Raw genomic sequence first — 20,143 nt, forward strand, 5'->3', positions numbered from 1 at the left:
TCTTCTGTTCTTAAGTTTGTCCTGGGCTCAGAGGACTGACGAAGGGGTGGTGGAGTTGGATGGGTTTTCTCAGGTGAAATAAATCAACTTCCATGTCCAGGGCAGATAAAAGAAAGGACTTCTTCATGTAGTGCACAGTGAATCTATGGAACTCACTTCCACAGGAAGTGGCTCCAACCACCTAGGCGGCTTTAAAAGAAGGAAAGACAAATTCATGGAGACTACAGGAAGCTACTGGAGGCTGTGCTCTGACTCCATGGAGGAAAGGATGGGAGTGAGAGGGAGCCGTGCCAGCCTTGGGGGGCTACGCTGGTCCAGGGGCTGATGGGGGCCCACTTTGCCACTGGCTGCTCTCTGGGTGGCCATTTTTCAGAGGGGCCCCCAAGGTCCAGCACCCCCAAAACACTGCACTGATCTGTCCAGCTACCTGTTTACCCCCAGATGAAATGCACACAGTTCGTATATGGCATGGATAAATACAGATTTGCAGGTCTGTGCGTGCAAATTTATCATCTTACGGGACAGGGAAATAAATCATGCATTTCGAATCGTGCATCAAAGTCGTGAAATGGGCTACAAATGCAGTTAAATGGAGCAAGGAGGCATTTGGTTTCGGGCCAGCCCTGTGGCATTCTATACTGATGCATACAGTACTGGCCCTGAAAAGTGGAGGCAGTGCTTTGGGGCATGTACAGAGTGCCTTCCACATCAGGGGCACACACAGCCTTGGCAGGGGCGGGCAGAAGTGTGGCGGGGTCGTCTCCCTTGACGCTTTGCAACTGAGGCCAGCGAATGGCATTTTTGTGGCAAGACACCCTCGATCTCCTGAAAAAGGTTCCGGAGCTTAGGACGGCCTATTTCGAAATTTCGCCCTCTGATTTTGAAGCCCCGCTCACCCGCGAAGCGCGAAGCCTCTGCGCCTGCAGTTTCTGTGCACTCTGCAGGCGCTCAAGGGCACCCTCGCCGCCTTTTCTCGCTGCCTTCTGATCTACGATGCCATAAATGCTAATAGTAATAATAATAATCATGAGGAGCCACGGGAAACAGGTGCTGGGGCCGGCTGAGCCCCGCCACCCACACGAAAGGGCTCCCTGCAGCCCCACAAACTGGGCTCCGGGCTGGGCGCTGCCTTTCCGCGCTGCCCATCGATGCGCTCGGGGACGGCTGGCTCCTGCCTGGCTCGCGCGAGCGGCGCTCCACTGGCGCTGCCTTTCTGGGCTCCACGTGGGTTTTGCAGCCATGGCGGATCCAGGAGGAGCGAGGGAGGCGAAAGGTCCCACTCCGGATCCGGCGCCAGGTGAATTCGGAGTGGCTCCGGAGCGGGCGCAGCGGGCACGCGAAGGAGGCGTGGAGAGGGGTCTCTGCCGTTATTTATTGTTCTTATTTACTGTTGTTGTTATGTTCTATCTGCGCCCCCCCTTCACAAAAATCTGGAGGTGTCAATATGTGGGGCTTTTCCCCCTGCGTGGTCCTTGCAGGAGGGAGTCGGGCACTGCCGTGTGGGAGGAGAAAAGCCACCTGTAGAGCCCCCTTGGCCCGAGGTAGTCTCCCCCTGAATATCAGCTGTTGAGCGGAAGGAAGAGCGAGGGCGCCGAGGGTCGTGGGCATCCCCGAGTGAGATGTGGGGAGGAGGTGGAGGCTGACATTGATAGGCCTCAGACCTGATCCAGCAAGGTGCCATCTCAGCCTCGCTGCAGATTTCGTCTAATTTAAATTGTAAAGTTGGAAGGAACACTTTAGAGCAGGCATGGCCAAACTTGGCCCTCCAGCTGTTTTGGAACTACAACTCCCATCATCCCTAGCTAACAGGACCAGTCTTCAGGGATGATGGGAACTGTAGTCCTAAAACAGCTGGAAGGGCCGAGTTTGGCCATGCCTGCTTTAGAGGGCTGGACTCTCACAGCTGAGAGGAACCAGCTTGGCTGTGGCGCTTCCTGAGGGATCTCTCAGGCTGACCTTCCTTGCAGGGTTGCTGTGAGGACAATATGGGGAGACAAGAAAGAGAGAGAGGGAGATTACTCTTGTGCATGCTACTTCCTGCTTCTCAAATTAAAAGCGCTGCTGGTCCCCAGTTGCCCTGGCCCCAAATTAAGAACCAAAAAGCAATTGCCTTGCAGGGTGAGGCCCTCAAAAGCTCCTTGCGGCATCCTGCTCCCAGATGCAATGCTTTTGAATCCCAGTTCCTGGAAACCACAGGAGGGAGAAGGGCTCTTGTGCTCAAGTCCTGCTTGCAGGTTTCCCATTGGTCTCTGGGAGAACAGGAGGCTGGACTAGGTGGTCCCCCTTGGGCCTGATCCACCAGGGCTCTTCTTACATCCTTTTGTTGGGGACTGAGCCTGGGACCTTCTGCATGCAAAGCACACACTTCCGCAGTGAGCTGCGGCTAGTCGCCTAAAAATAAAGCAAGGTTCCAGTCCTCATTGTTCTGACTGAAAAAAGGAAGGTCAGAAGCTGCCTTCTCCCGAGTCAGGCCATTGGCTCCTCCAGTTCAGCATCATGTGATGATTGGCAGTGACTCTCCAAGAGCCTTGAGATGCTATTGGGGACTGAACCTTCTGCATGCCAAGCAGCTGCTCTTCCAGAGAGCCACGCCCTTCCGCCTCGGCCCCCGCAGTGTGTGCTCCTCTTCTGGTTCTCTTGCCTCTCCCTGGTGAGTAGGCAAGACCTCCGGTGATTCATTTTCTCTCTGCTCCTTCCTACAGTAGCCACCGCCTATTGGGGTGTGTTTTGGGGGGGAGCAGGGGGGCACATTCACACAGGAGCATAAATAGCCCCCCTCAAACTACTTTCTGTCACCTCTCCACCCCCCCATCCCAAATAACTCTTTGCCAAGTTGTGTTCTCTGAGAACTCTTGTCGCTTTGCTGATTCACAGGATGGCGTTTGTGTTAAAAAGAGGGGGCGTCTTTTGGGGGGGGGAGAATAGAAGAATAGCAGATCGCCCTTTCTGATGTTGGCAGTCAGCTGAAGCAATCGATGCCCACCAGCCCTTTCTGGGCAGCTCCATCTACACACACCCTGCCACCGTGGGAGGGTGCCAAGCACCCTGCTAAAAGGTGACTCAGATTTCACCCTACGTCCCCAACTGGCACACTTGCCTCATCTGCCCAAAATACTAGCATGGTCTGTGTGTGTGTGTGTGTGTGTTCAGGAGGGAAGATCTCTGCTCCCTGTCCTAGGGGAGCCCCCATCTTGAGAGGGAAGGTGAGGATGCCCCCCACCCATGCTTTCTCTTAATCTTTCATTTCCCCCTAAACCTGCCAGAGTTTCTCCCTCCTGGATCTTATTGACTAAATTTGCCCCTTCCCTTGAAAAGTGGAGGGGACGCAGGTGGCGCAGGTGGCGCTGTGGGTTAAACCACAGAGCCTAGGACTTGCCGATCAGAAGGTCGGCAGTTCGAATCCCCGTGACGGGGTGAGCTCCCGTTGCTCGGTCCCTGCTCCTGCCAACCTAGCAGTTCGAGAGCACGTCAAAGTGCAAGTAGATAAATAGGTACCGCTCCAGCGGGAAGGTAAACGGCGTTTCCATGTGCTGCTCTGGTTCGCCAGAAGCGGCTTAGTCCTGCTGGCCACATGACCGGCTCCCTCGTACACCGGCTCCCTCGGCCAGTAAAGTGAGATGAGCGCCGCAACCCCAGAGTCGTCCGCGACTGGATCTAATGGTCAGGGGTCCCTTTACCTTTACCATGGAAGGTGGAAAGTGGCGGGTTCTCCTTCCTTGGAGGTTTTTCAACAGAGGTTGGATTGGCACCTGTCAAGGAGTCTTTCGCTGTGATTCCTGCATTGCAGGAGGTGGGAATAGATGACTCTCAGGTGTCCCTTAAAACTTTACAGTTCTCTTTTGTTATGGAATATAACGGCTCTCTGGCCTGGTGGGTTAAAGGAACCTACAGGTTCAGGGCAGTGCTAGAAATTAGCCCAGGGCCAGGCGCATTTTGAGGCTGTCGCATTTCCAGTTGTGACCATGTGGAGATCTCTGGATTTTTTGGTTGGCGACTGGGGAAGGCAAAGTGCCACTTAGAGAAGGATCTGGAAGATTTCCCTTGAAGCTTGGATTCGTTTTGTTTCATGTTTTAATGTGTCGTAAACCCCTCTGAGATTTGTTCTTTAAACTGTATAGAAATGAAAATAATAATGATGATAATGATAATCATAGAAACTCCATCGCAAAAAAGAAAAGGAAAAAATGGCGCCTAGAAATTCAATTGTGGCGACTGCAGCCTAGGTTTAAGGTTCCATTTGGTGACTAGATTACAGTGGTACCTTGGTTTAAGAACAGCCCTGTTTACAAACTATTTGGTATACGAACTCTGCAAAACCGGAAATAGTGTCCTGGTTTGCGAACTTTACCTCAGTCTAAGAACAGAAGCTGAACGGTGGAAGGGCACCGGCAACGGGAGGCCTCATTAGGGAAAGTGCGCCTCGGTTTAAGAACAGTTTTGGTTTAAGAACGGACTTCCGGAACGGATTAAGTTCATAAACCAAGGTGCCACTGTATATATTTGGCTTTCTAGCGCTGCTTCAGGTCCAGTCAGCCTCTGAATACCAGCATAGAAGCAACAACTGCATAAAGGATTTATTACAGTCAAGCAGAATACAATTTTTCTTAGATGAAGTAAATAAAAATCCAGGAATAATGGCTGGGGTTGAGGAGATTGCTGCCTCTCTGCCCTGCCTGATGTCCCCTTGACCTATCAAGAAGAGCTGCTCTGGCCCTCTGGCCGCCCACCTGGGCTCTTGCTCTCAACCCTGGAACGCATGAAGCGGGCAGGGGACCTCTAGCCATGTGCAGAGTGCCTTTCCCTCACTTCCACCCAGCCTGAGGGGAGGAAGCAGAGAAGCCGTGGTGGTTCCTGGATCCCGACCCAGATGCTGATTCTCCCCTCCTCCTCCTGCAGCCCGCCGAGGCCCCCGCCGGGTGGCTCACCAGATCCCCCAGGAGATCCTCTCAGACCCTGAGCTCCAGGCAGCCGTGGCCTCCCTCCCCAGCAACTACAACTTTGAGGTCCATAAGACGGTGTGGCGGATCCGGCAGGCCGGGGCGAAGCGGGGTGAGTGTCTTGGCGGGGGTGGGGGGGAGATGGCAAGACTCTGGAGTTGGAAAGGGACCCCCAAGGGTCATCTAGAACAACCCCCTGCAGTCGTCTCCTGCTTTCCTTCCTTGGCTGAGCTCAGGGCTCCCATCTGATTTCGGCCATTGGAAAGGTTTGGGCCCAAGAGACCCCCACCCTCTGAGCCCATGGCGGCTGGTGAAGAAGGAGGCAGGGAGCCTGGGGTGGGCGGAGCCAGAGTCAGTGATGGGCGGAGCCAACTCAGGCAGTTAAAGCACCACAATGCTGCTTTATACACTTGTGGCTCCCCCAGAGGCTTCTGGGAGCTGTAGTTTTGTTCAGGGTCCTGAGAGGCGTTGCAAGACCCCTCTGTCCTCTCAGAGCTACAATTCCCACATCCCCCTTCACAGGGAACTCGGGAATTGCAGCTCTCTGGGGGCGTCTCCTAAGAACTCTCAGCACCCTTGACGAACTACAGCTCCCAGGATTCTTTGGAGGAAACCGGGGCTTTCCACTCCGTCCCTCAGGCCACATGGACACCAGAAAATTCTGATGTTGCTTTTAAGGCAGCCACGGCTTCCCCCAGGGAATCCTGGGAGCTGTAGTTTGCTCAGGGTGCCGAGTTGTTCAGAGACCTTGCGCAGAACTACGGTTCCCAGGGTTCGCTGTTGAACCACTCTGGGCGTGGGAGCTCTGGGAGGGGCACACAAGGAGGCGGAGAGGAGAGCTGAGAGCCGGATTCAATCTGTGAAGGGGGAAGGTCGGGCTGGATGGGACCCCCCTGGCCTGATCCTGCAGCCAGGCTCTTGATGCTCTCACAGTCCCACAGCCGTGCAGCCTGCATCCTCATGGGGAAGCCCTGTTTCTGGGGGGGGGGGGAACCAGGGTGGCAGACCTTGGCTTGTGTGTGCGGTGGCTGCCCGGGGGGGGGGGGGCTGGCACAGCGGCTGCTGGCTGGTGCCATCCGTGCCAAGACGAGCTGGCTGCGTGCAGCCGTTGCCCGAGCAAGAGTCACGTCGGCCCGATGATCAGCCTCCGCGTCAGGGTGATAATGGGATCGGACAAGGCAGCGTCAGCTGCCGACGGGCCTGGGAGCTCTGCCAGGCGGAGCCAGGCCTCTGCTTGCGCGGCTGGGGGGGGGGCGGAGTGGGGAGGGGCCTCTGGAGGGCAGCTAGCCAGGCGCGCCCCACGTTGGGAGAGATGGGGAGCGGGGATGGAAGGTTCAGGGCAGACGAAAGGAAGGGCTTCTTCCCGCAGCGCGTGGTTAACCTGTGGAACTCGCCCCCGCAGGAGCCACCAACTTAAAAGAGGATTGGGCAGATTCATGGAGGAGAAAGGCCAGGCCCACAATGGATATTCTCTGCCTCCGCGGTCGGTTTCCCATGGAAAGCGCAGGAGGGCAGAGGGCTCTTGCACTCAGGTCCTGCTTGCGGGCTTCCTTTGGTGGCACCTGCTGGGCTATTGTGAGAACAGAAGACTTAATGTGCCTGATCCATCAGGCTCTTCCTATGGAGAGGTCTATTGTGGTGGCAGAACCTCCATGCCCAGGGACAGTCTACCTCTGAATACCAGAGGTTCTGCTCAGGTCTTCTTTGTGGGCTTCCCTTTGGGCCATCTGCTTGACCACTGTGAGAAGAGGATGCCGGACGAGATGGGCCCCTCTTGGGCCTGATCCAGCTGCCTGTGAATGAATGGAAAATCCAGATGAAGTTTATTAATTCTACTGCATTTGTATCCCAACTTTTTCTCCCAGGGAGCTCAAGGTGGCCTAAATACTTCTGCTCGTTTCATCCTCACAGCAACCCGGTTGAGAGGCAGTGAGCTTCATGGCCAAGAGGGTATTTGAACCCTGGTCTTTTCCAGGTTCTAGCCCAGTACTCTAACCACTCGGCCACGCTGCCTTGGGTTGAAAGGTCTTGTCCAGCTGGAGTAGCCCCTTGACTTCCTGGGTCCTCTTCCCACCTTAGCGGCAGCCGGGCCAGTTTCAGCCACTGGCATTGCAGATGCAGCCATCCCATAATGCTTCGTGCAAGGACCCTGCAAAGGGAGCGTTCCTGGGTTGGGCTCAAGGCATGCCCAGAGGTTGTTCCACCTCACCCCGGTGTGCCGTGATGGGTCTGGGGGAGAAGGGGCACTGCCTCCTCTCTGGTTGCTCAGAAGCCCCCTTCCAGTCTTCTGCGCAGGGGTGTGAGGTGAGAATTTGGCCGGAAATGTGGAGGTCTGAGGCCCCCAGCTTTGAGAATATTTTTATCCTGCTGTTCTGTCAGAAATAGGCCCACGGAACTGCTTTGAAATCACACATGCAAAAGATAGCCGCTGTCCCTTCAGGGTTGCAATATGAGAAGATGCAGCACAAAAGGAAAATGGAGGAGGAGGGAGGAGGAAATGAGCTTTCTGTGACATGTGTCCCTTCCTTCTTTCTCTCAGTGGCGCTGCAGATGCCCGAAGGCCTCCTGATGTTCGCCTGCACCCTGGCAGACATCATTGAGAGGTGAGTAGGGGAGAAAGAGGTCCAACGTGGACTGGCCCCTGGCGGGGATTGAGAGCAGGGCGGAGGGCAAATGGGTGGGCTGGACCCTGAGAGGGTGCGCTTGGCGTGAGTGGGAGGGGGCAGGAATAATGCATCCTGGTATAAATGGTTTGCTCAGAGTGAGAAGCTGCTGCTGCCAGCCAGTGCAGGCCGTACTGAGCTAGATGAGCCAGTGGCCTGACTGCAGGTGTCAGGTCCCTTCCTACGGGTGGCCACTTCTGCTCCTGGCTTGGCTGGTTTGAGGGTCAAACGGGGAGCTGACAGGATCTGCCCCTGTTTGCAGAGCCTCAGGGCATCCTAGACTCATTTGCAGGGCTGCCAATTTTTTTAAATTTCATTTGAAAATACAGCCCTTCTTCCTGGCACCTTTACTGGGTGGCCCCGTGAGCTGGAGGGGGTTGTCTGGAGGGCCCCCCGCATCCAGACCAGGGAGCAGGACTGTGGCCAGGCTGCCACCCCCTTCCAGGTGCCACAAGGTGTGGCCTGTGACTCCCTTTTCGGGACTGGTGGGATAACTTTCCGTCATGGTGCAGGTACCTTGTCTTATCCCCAGAGAAAACCTGGCTTGAATAAAGTGTCCAGCTGAGTCAGGCCGTTTGCCCATCTAGCGTAGTATTGTCCGCACGGACCGGCAGCCACGGCTCTCCAGGATTGAACCTTCAAGAGCTTGGCATGCAAGGCAGGGGTTCTGCCAGTGAACCACCCTATCAGTACTCTAGTCCTCCTTATCCTAAGTGAGGGGCTGGCTTGAACAGGAATGGAGGAGGCTGAGGTGGTCATTGTCCCACCTTGCTCAGTGCTGTCTGCACTGGCTGGCAGCAGCTCTTTGGGGTTTTGGGGGCGGGAGAGTCGCTGTTGCCTCCATGACCTGCTCAGGGGGGTCCCTTAGGGGCCCTGTGAGGACAGGAGTGTAGACTAGATGGTCCCCCTTTGGCCCAATGCAGTGGCTGGTCTTGTTTTAAAGAGGGGGGGCAGGTCCCTTTTCCTTTCCTGCCGCAGCTGCAGCCAGTCCCCGGCTGGTGTGCTGCTGGCCCTTTAAGGGAGCTGGCCTCCCTCCCAGCATGGGGCCGCTTTCATGTCTCCGACTTCAAAGGCAGCTGATTATGGCGATCCTTTTATCTGAATGAAACCTGAAGCATGACTTTCCCTGGCAGCAGCTGCCTCTGATCCTTGGTGCTGCAGGCAGAGGAGGAGGAGGGGGGGGGGGGAGGAGGAGGAGGGGGCTGGGGGCCCACATTGCAGGGCCAAATTGCCCCAACCAGGGGGCTGCTCTCTTGCAAATGCCCCTGGTCCTGTGCTTTCCCTTCTCCTACAAGTGAGGCCTTATCTGCAGCCGAGTGCCTTGGTGGAACCTCCAGCTTTAAAGGCACTCTACCACCCAGGCGCCGGGGACCAGGAAGGGGAGATGGTCGCATCCACCCCCAGGATCCCCTTCTTGTGGTTGCCAAGCCCCTTGCTCTCAGCCAGCCCAGCAAAGGAGCCTTTGTTGCCCTGGCGCCCCTTGGGCGTTCTGGACTGCAGTTCCCTCCATCACGGCTGCAGGAGAGCTGGGGGCTGATGGGAGTTGCAGTTCGGAACATCTGGACGGGACAACCTGGTTGCTCTGCCCAGGCGTGGCTTCTGCTGGTCTGGATGCAGAAACCACAGGGCGCCTGCCAGGTTTTGCCCGCATGTTTCCCTTGACCCAGCCTTTCTGTTTCCCAGAGATTGCAAATGGTCCTTTCAAATGCCCCTCATTGCCGCTCTTAAATGAGGGGAAAATCCAAACCGGCAAGACACAAACCTCCGTTCTCTTCCCCGCCCCCCTCTTGAGACCATCGGAAGAGCCTGGCAGCCGGATCGGGCCCCAGATGGGGCCCCATCAAGTCCAGCCTCCCGTTCCCCCTCCCCGTGGCCAACCAGATGCCCACAAGCAGGGGCACCGGAGCCCCCTCCCCTCCTGCAGTTTCCATCAACGGGTACCCCAAAGCATCCCTGGCCTTCGGGGGCAGAGCAGAGCCATCATCCCGGCTAGTAGCCATTCTTAGCCCCCTCCTCCAGCCTGCTTTCCAAGGCAACCCTGCCCTGAAAAGCCTTTCTGGGAGTGGCGTGGGGAGAACGTCCGTCCGTGGGGCTGGGAGCGGACGGACGTAGCCGTTCTGCCAAAGCAGCGTCCAGACTCTGCCTCGGATCCGCCTGGCTTCCTGCGGTGATTGCCATGCGAGGGAGCATCCGCATTTTCTCTCTACTGTATCTCTCACCCCCCCTCCCCAAATCCCCTCCTGGGCTCTTGTGCCGCTCCTGCCTTTCATATGAAACCTCTCTTCCAGAGATTACTCTGAGTGAAATATTCAGGAGGCCATAAAGGGGGGGGGGGGAGACGTGTGGGTGCGTGGAAGGAGGGGGCGATCATGGTGCGGTGGGTGCCGCCCACTCAGATCTTCTCAGCTCGGCAGAGCCGCCCACCTTCTGAGTGAGTGCTGGCGGAGGCTGGGGGGGGGCGATTCCTCCCAGCCTGTCATCCTGACACAGCCCAAACCCAACACAGGATTCGAACGTGGTGCTTCGTTGGGGCGGGTACTCGATGTCTCTTTCCCGGATATGTCGCCCTTGGAACCGGCTGCTTGTCTGCTGGGGGGGCGGGCGAGAGTTAAGCAGAGTGCGCCAGGCCAACTCGCCAGGAACGGCGCGGCGTGCGCAAGTCTCCGGTCTTGGCAGAGATCTTGGGCATGAAAGGAGCCTCTCTGGCAGAAACTTTAAAGCCCTCTCTCCCCACTCGCAGAACAAGGCAGGACGGGGAGATAAGGAGGATCAAAGGAGGCAGAGAGGCGCATCTCGCATGCCAAGGTGCCCACCGAGTTGGCATGGGGGGGCCGGGCGCCGTTCTCACCTCTCCGTCCCTCCGTAAGGGCATAAGCCTGCTGGATCAGGCCAGCGGCCCATTGAGTCCAGTCGTCTTGATCTCACAGGGGCCAAATACCCCTCGGAGAACAGGAATCGAGATAGACTGCCCCTGAACTGGGAGGTTTCCTAATCAGAAGAGTCTCCTGCCTTCACAGTGAGCAACTCTCAGGCAGGAACTGAGCTCTACGGAGGCTTCCTGAGCTGGACTGGATGATCCCTGGGGGTCCCTTCCAACTGCAGAATTCTGCGATTCCAAGAAGCAGCAAGGGACTCGCCCTCTAGGCGGTTGCAGGAAGGGCAACTGCTGGCCAAAGCTGTGGGATCGGAGGCGGGTTTGGCCACCTCTCCGGGGCTGATGGCGCAGCAGCCGGGCTTCTCCCTTCCTTCGCTCCCCCTCCTCACGAGGAAACGAAGGGGCAGGGAGAAGCGCATGCAAATGCCGCCCTGCAGGATTTGCATAGATCTCAGGCGGGGCTGCAGAGTTCGGCTTCCCAGGCGGCCCAGCCAGGGCGCTGCAGCGTCTTGAAGGCGGCTGCTATTTTCGGCTTTCCAAATTCGCAGCCTTCTCGCAGGTGGAGTCTGGCACCTGCGTGGCCCAGCCGCCAAATCTCTCTCCCGCTTTGTCTGTCAGCCCCCCCCCCCCAACACACGACACCCCCCAGTCGCTGCCTGAGCTGAAAGACCTCTCCTTGCCCCCCCCAGCAGATCACACACCTCTCCCTGCAATTATTATCATCAATTGCATTTATATCCCGCCGTTTTCCCCAACGTGGCAGGCAGGGTTCTTCCCAGAAAACCTGGTCCCCACAACAAGCCTGCAAGGTAGGTCAGGCTGAGCCAGGCCAGGTGAGCTTCAGGCTGAGCTGGGGGGATTTGACGCCTCCCATGTGCTAGTCCTCATTGGATCCCCACCACAGCCCCAAACGCGGCACTTCTGCCCCCCCCTCGCCGCAGCCCCTTCCTCCGTCCCCCCCCCCTTTGCTGCCGCCGCTGCCTGCCTTTCGCCCTGGGAAGGAAGGCAGAAAGGAAGGAAGGAGGGAGGCTGTTAGCAGAATAGTGCCCTGCGGCCTTCTCCAATCAGAGTTAATGATCTGTTTATCGTGTGACATTTTGACGGGAGAAGAACCGGTGGAGCTGAACTGCGAGGCGTCCGCTCCGTAGGGGCGGCGGGAGCACTGGCAGCTGCAGCCCCCGCCAACGGGGGAGTCCCTGGCCTGCCGGGTGCTGCCTGCCTTGGCGGGTGCAGGCGGCCAGGTTCTTGCAGGGGCAGGAGGATCAGGGCCTCGGCGCCCTCGCGTGCAGCCTTGGTGCATCCAGCTGGCTTCCTTCCCCTGCAGCGCCCAGATAATCGCAGATTTTGTGCTGGGTGAAGGGGGCGAGGGGCATCAGAAGAGCAGCTGGCCGCAGCTGGATTGGGCCAAGGTGGGGCCCACCAGGTCCCACCCTGGCCAGCCAGATGCCCCAGTAGGAAGCCATCAGCAGGACCTGGGAGCCCTCTCCTCCTTCCTCCTCCTCCATGGATTTTTCTAATTAGCTTTTCGAGCCATCTAGGTGGGTGGACATCCGGTGGGAGGGAGTTCCACAGGTTATCCGTGTGCTGCGTGAAGAAGCCCCTCTGTGGCCGGCCAGATGTCCCCAAAGGGAACCCGCGGCAAGCAGGACCTGAGAGCAGCCGCCTCCTCCCGCTCTTGTTCTCCCGCATGCTAAGGTAGACTGGCTCTGCCCGTGGAGGTTCCGTTAGGAATCCTTAGCAACTAAAAGCTCTGCCCGTCCCCCTCGGCCACCAGTGTTCCCACAAGCAGTGTGGGATTGCCTCCGGTGATCATTTTGGTCCCTTAAAACTCTCCCTGCGACTTCACGCCCCAGATCTGCCGCTGCCTTGTTGCCTCGTTTCCTTGGCCTCGGTTTTCCCTGTCTGTGGAATGGGAAGACCAGTCGTCACACAGGTGGGGAACTTCCTGCCCCACAGCGTCAGCCCCCCCCCCAACTGGTCAGCTCCTGCTTCCGATGAGCAGTATGATTGTCCCACTCCGTCCAGGGGAGCGAGATCTCCTGCAGGCCGCAGTCCCCTGCTCTAGCCGGAGCAAGGATGCGCCTCCCCGTCCTGCGTGGGGCTGCCCCCTTTCTGGTGCTGTGGGGCTGGCTGTGGGTGTTCTGCCTGCCTCTCCTGCTTCTCTCTCCCTCCTGCATCTTCTGCCTCGGAGAAGCGCAGCCTCATTTTTTGATGAGCGCCTAATCCCCTGAATTGCAAACAGCTTTCCCCAATTGAGGAGGTGGATTAGCACACTCCAGTTTAATCATGTTGACATCTCCGGAGTGGCCTGGCTGCTGGGGCAGCGGAGGGAGGGGGCAGCAGAGGGAGGGGGTCTTCCAGCTGGCAGAGGGAGAGGGTGGGGTTGCCTCCCCTATGGGGTGTGGGGTGGCTGCGGAGGTGCCTTTGGCCATCTTGCCACAGGTGCAACTTCCTCCTAACTTGCTGCCCCAGGGGCCTCTTCCTTTAAAAATCCTAGAATCGTCGAGTTGGACAGGACCCCCAAAGGTCATGTAGTCTGACCCCCTGCAATGGAGGAGTCACAGTACATCCCTTTGCTGCCCTTGCAATAAGCCCCTAGAAAGGAAGTTGGGACTCGTGGGCATCCGGCGAAGCTGACCGTTGGAAGATTCGGGATAGATCAAAAGGCTTCTTCACGCAGCACAGAGTTAACCTGTGGAACTCACTCCCACAGGAGACACAATGATGGCTGCCAACCTGGGTGGCTGTGAAAGGGGATTGGGCAAACTCATGAAGGAGGAGACTCCTATTGATAGGCGACTAGCCAGGATGGCGACGCTCTGCCTGTGTGGCCGGAGACCATTAATGCCGAAACCGCAGGAGGAGAAGGAGCTCTTGTGCTTACATCCTGCTTGCGGGTTTCGCATTTGGGGCATCTGGTTGGCCACTGTCAGAATACTGGGCCGGATGGGCCATGGACTCTTCTGGTGGTGTTAAGATGTGCCTGTTCCCATTTCCCGTCTGGGAGAACTGAGGCCAGAAGATGGCGACCGGCTTGAGCTTGTGGGGATTCATCTGGGTCTTCTCCGGTCCAGCGCTGCACCTGCTGCTGTTCCCCAAAGCTGGGAAGTGGGGCAGAGCGGCTTCCTCTTTCCTCAGCCCACCTCCTCTCCTCTCCTCTCTTGCAGGTTCACAGAGGCCGAGGCCGTGGTGATGGGCGATGTGACCTACGGGGCCTGCTGCGTGGACGACTTCACTGCCCGGGCGCTGGGAGCCGACTTCCTGGTCCACTACGGCCACAGCTGCCTGGGTACGAAGGAGACAAGGGCCAGGTCTGGGCCAGTCTCTCCGCCCGGGAATTGGAGGTCTAGTCGTGGTGCGGCAGTTAAAGAGTGCCAGACTGGGAAAACTGGGGGTTCACATCTCCACTCGGCCTTGTACAGTCATACCTCGGGTTGCGAATGTGATCCGTGCGGGAGGCATGTTTGCAACCCGCAGCGTTCACAACCCGCGGTGCAAGTGGGTGACGCGATTTGGCGTTTCTGCGCATGCGCGAGCGCCAAAACCCGGAAGTAACCCGTTCCGGTACATCCGGGTTTGGCGTGGTCTGCAACCCGAAAATGCGCAACCTGCAACGTTCGTAACCCAAGGTATGACAGTAGTTTGCAGGGTAGGTCACCTTGGGTGGGCCTCCTCCCTCCCTCCCTCCCTCCCTCCCTCCCTCCCTCCCTTCCATCCATCCTTTTTGCCTGGCCTTCCTCGCAGGGTTGCAGTGAGGGCAAACCAGGCAGTGGTGGGCAGGAGGTCCTTGGGCGCCCCCTTGAGCTCCTTGGAGGAAAGGCAGCCTTTGAGCATAAAGGGAACTCTGGAGTCTGAATTATTTCTGCCCTGCCTGCCTCCTTTCCTCTCCTGTTTTTCCTTTTGTTTCACAGCATCCTTGATTTCGGGAGCTCCTGGGGACGGGCTGTGGCCCCGCTTTGCCCCATGGAGAGTATTTCGGGGTTGGGGGGGGGGCTTTGCTGCACTGGAGGAGGAAGAGGAGGAAGGCTTGGCTGGGTGGGGGAGGGGAGGCCAGGAAACCCGAAAAGAGGGCTGGCTGCTGCCGCTGCTGCCTTGCATCTCCCTAGGCGGAAACGGTTCTCTGGATGCTGTTGCTATGGCAACTGCAGCGCTGCTGTCCCAGATGCTGCTAACTTTGAAGTCCGCCCAGGATGGAATCCGGCTCAAAATAACAGGGAAAGGAAAGGAAAGGGGGAGGGAGAGGGAGAGATAGAAAAGGAAAAAAGGGGCCATGTTAGCTTTTAAGGTGGATCTGCAGAATTATCGCCCCGGAGGGAGGGGGGTGGAGCTTCCCTGAGCCTTCATCCTCTCTCCTCCCTCTGGCCCAGCTCTCTGATTTTTTTTGGCATTGTTGCTAGGGCTGTTGCTGGGTGTGTGCGTGTGGGGGGGTCACAGTGATGGAGTGGGGGGTGGGCGATCATTGGAGGGGTGGGGAGAAGCAGGTGGATGAGGAGGAGGCTGTAAGACCCCCCTGGCGCAGGCGGATTGGAAGGGGGCAGGCATCTCTCTTACCTATTTTATTCCTGCTTTTCCTGGCTTCTCTCCCCCCCCCCCCATCGCAACCCTCTGCCACTTTTCCAGGTCAGGGGCGGCCTTCGCAGAAGGAGGAGCAGTCTGTATTCTGCACACACACACACCTCCCTCTCCGCCCCCCGCAACTACGATTTTCAGTGCGCCAAGAGGAGCAGGGCAAGCTGGGGGGGGGGGTTGTATTATGCAGGGACACCCCAACCTTGCCAAGTGGTACACCTAAAGGGCAGCCTGAGTCCCTTGGGGGCTTCTCAACAGTTAGCAGGCAGTGTAGTGGGATATGGGGGGGGGGCTGGCAGTGCAGCCCCTCTCCCTTCCCTGAGCTAGTGGCCCTAGAGCGCCAGCACTGCAGGGGTGTTGCGGGCAGGCAGACGTGCGGCAGCCAAGTCCCGAGTTCCGTTTAGGAGAGGTTTAATTGACGCCGCATGCCGTCCGTCTCTCCTTCCCTCTCTCTCTCTCTCTGGCGGTGAGATTGAAAAGCCATCCAAAGCGAAGCACCCAAACCGCTGCTCGGAAAAGCCTCCTTGGCGAATTGCAGGGTTGGAAGGGACCCCCAGAGGTCATCCAGCCCAACCCCCTGCTGTTAAGTCGTGGGTTGACATAGCAGCCGGCACAGCGATCTCTTCAAGTAGCTCTTTATTATGGTAAGCTGGAATAGAACTGACAGTGAACAGCTCAGCCGGCCTGTATTTATAGGCAGCCGGCTGTCACATTGTAACCACAACAGCCCAGAGTTCCCGCCTAAAATAACTGCCGCGGACCTGAGTGAAAACTATCTACAGACCTGAGTGAAAACTATATACAGTATCCCCCTGTTGGCCCAGGGTGAAACTACACTACATAACACCCCTCCCCACCGAGATAAGGCGTTAGTTACAATCGTAATGGTTTCCTTATATACAGCACTACGCGTAATGGTTCAATTAGGCACAAAAGCATATCGGTTACATTTCCCATACTTAGACCAACAGTGATACCTGTCCAACAACATAGTCCTTTAAATGAGTTGGGCGCTTGGAAACTCTGCCAGACCGCCGGGGACTGGTAGCCAAGTCCGGAGGGCCACACAGTTCTCGCTGAGGCTGTGGTGCGACCCTAGGTGGCGTTGGAACCAACTCCCCTGGATCCGCTGCTGTGAGTGGAGCCTCCGCAAGTGGAGTGGTCTGAGTCTGTTCTGAGACGGCTTGGTTCGGCTCCACGCTGGCAGTTTGCGAGGGAGGTGTAGGTGGGGCCTCGCCATCTGTACGTGTCTCTTCTGGAGCCGCAAGCGCAGTTGGGGGCACCTCGGTAGTGTCCAAGTCCCCAACCCTGCGCCTAAGTTGGTCTATGTGCCGTCGCCACAAGCGCCCGTCTTCGAGTGCCACCTGGTACGAGCGAGGTCCAGTGACTCCCACTACTGTGGCTGGCACCCAAGGGATGTCCCCCACATAGTTCCGGGCAAAGACCTGGTTTCCTGGGACAAATGACCGTGGTGCGTTGGCACAGCCTGGGGGTTCAGCCACGGCAAAGTCTGGGTGTAGCCGGTCGAGCGGTGACCTGAGGCGGCGGCCCATAAGCAGTTCCGCAGGACTCCTCCCTGTGGCCGCATGAGGGGTGATGTGTTGCGCGAACAAGTATTCGGCGACCCGCTCCTGCCAGTCTCCCCGGTCCAGGCGCGCCAGTGCCTCTTTTGTCGAGCGCACCATTCTTTCCGCTTGCCCGTTGCTGGATGGATGAAAGGGTGCCGTTAGGGCATGGCGGATGCCCAGTCCCAAAAGATACCGCTCAAACGTGCCTGATGTGAACTGCGGTCCGTTGTCAGAGACAAGGACATCAGGACACCCATGCGTTGCAAACAGGCCTCGCAGCACCCGGATGACAGCTTCGGTAGTGGTGGAGGGCATCAGGGCGACCTCCAGCCATTTGGAATAGGCGTCCACCACTACCATAAAGGTCCGGCCGTGAAAGGGGCCAGCCAGATCGATGTGCACCCTCGACCAGGGTGTCTTTGGCGTCTCCCACGTGTATCCCTTAGCTGCCGGTGGTGCAGGCCTCGACTCCTGGCACGCTTGACAGGCGGACACCCAGGCAGTGATGGCATCGTCCATATTAGGCCACCAGACGTAACACCGAGCCAACGCCTTCATTTTGACAATTCCCGGGTGGCCAACGTGCAGAGCCTCCAGGACGCGCTGACGGAGTCCCTGGGGAATCACGACGCGGTCTCCCCACAGCAGACAGCCGCGATGAGCTGAGAGTTCATGTTGTCTGGTTGCGAAGGGCTGGAACTCCGATGCAAAGGGCCCTTGTGGCCACCCCCTCCACACCCAGTTGAGCACCCGGCTGATGGTGCGATCCTGGGCAGATGCGGAGGCCACAGTGGCAGCCGACACAGGCGCTGCCGGAAGATCCTCAATCAGAAGGAGCGATGAAGCTGGAGCCGGGTCTTCCACAAATGCTGGAAGAGGGCAACGGCTGAGGGCGTCGGCATGGCCCATCGATTTCCCCGGGCGGTGGATGAGCCGGTAGTGGTAGGCAGCCAGGAAAACAGTCCATCGCAGCATGCGTGGTGAGAGGACCGGTGGAGTTGGACGATCACCGGCGAGGAGGCCCAGGAGTGGCTTGTGGTCAGTGATGAGGTCAAAAGTCCTGCCATAGAGGTATTCATGAAACCTCTTCACTCCAGCCACAAGTGCCAATGCCTCCTTGTCGAGCTGGCTGTAATTCCGTTCCGTCGGAGATAGTGTCCTGGAAAAGTAGGCGAGCGGTGCTTCTCTTCCATCTGGAAAACGGTGACTAAGGACAGCCCCGATGCCAAAAGGTGAGGCGTCGCAGGCAAGGACCAGCGGCCTGGATTCACTGTACTGTACCAGCACACTGTCCGAAGAAAGGAGAGCCTTGACCGCGTTGAAGGCCGCCGTCTCCCGATGACCCCAGGCCCAAGGCGTCTTAGTGCTAAGGAGTCGGTGAAGAGGCTCAGCCACTGTGGCTTTGTGGGGCAGGAACATGTTATAAAAGTTCAGCAGCCCCAGGAACGCCTGCAACTCCGTTTTGTTCTTTGGAGTGGGGGCCTGCTGGATAGCGCGGATCTTGGATGTGGTTGGATGAAGACCGGAGGCATCGATAAGATAGCCCAGGAACTCTACCTGTGGAACGGCGATCTGGCACTTCTCCCTTTTTACCTTGAGCCCGGCCTCCTGGAACCTGGTCAGCACGGCACGGAGGCGCTCGAACAGCTGCTGGTGTGAGTCTGCAGACACCAAGACGTCATCAAAATATGGTACCACGCCCGGAAGCCCTTGCAGGAGACGCTCCATAAGGCCTTGGAAGATGCCAGGAGCCACACTCACCCCGAACTGCAACCGGCGGCAACGGAATGCCCCCCGGTGGGTGACGATCGTCTGGGCTTCAGCAGTGGCATCATCGACTGGCAGTTGTTGATAGGCTTGGGCAAGGTCCAGCTTAGCGAAGACCTTACCCTCACCCAGGGAATGCAGCAGGTGTTGGACAACAGGAACCGGATAAGCGTGCTGCTGAAGTGCCTTGTTGATCGTGCACTTGTAGTCAGCGCAGATTCTCACCGACCCATCTGGCTTGACAGGCGTGACGATGGGGGTTTCCCACTTTGCGTGGTCAACCGGCTCCAAAACTCCTTGGGCGATCAGTTTGTCCAGTTGTTCGTCCACCTTAGCCTTGAGAGCAAAGGGAACCCGGCGTGGCTTTAGCTTGATGGGGGCGACTTGTGGATCCAGGCTAAAGGAGATGGGCGTACCTGTATATTGGCCCAAGGTGCCGTCAAAAACCTCGGCAAAGTCTTTGACCAGACCCTCAGTCTCTGCGTTAGAGATGCAGTTGATGCCGGTGACTTCCAGGCCGAGGGCATCAAACCAGTCTAGCCCTAGGAGGCTTGGCCGCTGACCTTCGACCACCACCAACCGGAGCAGGCCCGAAAAATCCTTGAAGGCGATCCGGAACCGGCCAACGCCTACCACGGGAACGTCGTTTCCCTGGTAGTCTCTCAGGTGTACGCGGTGAGAGTCGAGTTGCCTTTTGGACACTCTGGGTACCAGTCTTTTGATGGTGCTCCATGACACGATGGACAGGGCAGACCCGGTGTCGATCTCCATGTCACATGGAGCTCCTTCAATGAGCACCGTGACGTTCAGCTTGCGTCTCGTAGGCGAGTCGGTTTGGCCAATCGTGGTTCCAGACGGGCAGCGGCAGTTGGTGAGAGCGAAACAACTTTCCTTGGCAGACTGGAGTGAAGACTTGGACTTGCGAGTCGATGAAGGGGGGGTGTCAGACGGAGCCGATCGGCAGACCTTAGCGATGTGGCCCCTTCTGGAACACCTCCTACAGATGGCGTCTCTGAATCGACACTTGGCACGGGAATGGTTGCCTCCGCAGCCAGCACATTCCGGTTGGCCCTTGGACTTCTGTTGGAACTTCCTGCGCTCCCGCTTTGTCTGGTGCACATCATCGTCTTCACTGGAGGATGCCTCCTCACTGCTGGCCTCTTCATGATGCACCGGAACGGGCTCCCTAGCAAGACGCAGGCTGCTGGACTTGCGGATCTCCTGAGCGGAGCGTTCAGCAGCTTCTGAGGCCACAGCCTCCTCAATGGCTTTCTGTAGCGTGAGGTCTGGCTTGGCTAGGAGACGCCGTTGCAGATGGATGTCCCGGACCCCGCAGACGATTCGATCCATCAGGGCATCGTCTAAGTCTCGGAACTCACAGTGCATTGCAGCCTGTCGCAGGGCGGTGGTGTAGTTGTTGATTGACTCCCCCTCTGCCTGGTTCCTGTGGTAGAACGCATGGCGGGCAGCAATCTTGGACGGCTTTGGTGCGTAGTGGTTGCGGAGCTTCTCTTGGATCGTGTCCCATGGTGATGCCTGGACTGCTTCAGGCGCAACCAACGCTCGGGCCGTCTCAAACACCTCAGGCCCACAGAGGCTGAGGAATAGGCCCCGCTTCCGATCCTGTGATACTGCTGTCAGTTCGTTGGCTTGGAGGTAGCAGTCGAACCGAGCGAGGTAGGAGTCCCATGATTCAGAGGCTGGCGCAAACGGCGGTAGAGGCACAAGTGAAGCCATGATTCCGATGCCGGCGTGAAGGGCGAT

At 57.8% G+C, this 20,143-nt stretch overlaps 1 protein-coding gene across 6 annotated transcripts in view; it reads left to right on the forward strand.

Annotated features, from left to right (window-relative positions):
* The first annotated feature begins 1,189 nt into the window (after positions 1 to 1,189).
* DPH1 (diphthamide biosynthesis 1) overlaps positions 1,190 to 20,143 on the forward strand; it is a 47,695-nt gene continuing 28,741 nt past the window's right edge. For 4 of the 6 annotated variants that reach the window (XR_013390927.1, XM_077919863.1, XM_028707936.2 and 1 more), the window contains exons 1-4: positions 1,201 to 1,357; positions 4,897 to 5,049; positions 7,477 to 7,540; positions 13,643 to 13,764. Coding sequence is in view for 5 of the 6 variants with exons in the window: in XM_077919863.1 (XP_077775989.1) it covers positions 1,240 to 1,357; positions 4,897 to 5,049; positions 7,477 to 7,540; positions 13,643 to 13,764 (457 nt within the window). In the remaining variant the exon portion in view is untranslated. Of the gene's footprint in view, positions 1,358 to 4,896; positions 5,050 to 7,476; positions 7,541 to 13,642; positions 13,765 to 20,143 lie in introns of all 6 variants that reach the window. The other 2 variants (XM_028707932.2, XM_028707935.2) reach the window with 2 other exon arrangements.

This window comes from Podarcis muralis, chromosome 15, assembly GCF_964188315.1.
Source record: "Podarcis muralis chromosome 15, rPodMur119.hap1.1, whole genome shotgun sequence".
NCBI classification, from domain to species: domain Eukaryota; kingdom Metazoa; phylum Chordata; class Lepidosauria; order Squamata; family Lacertidae; genus Podarcis; species Podarcis muralis.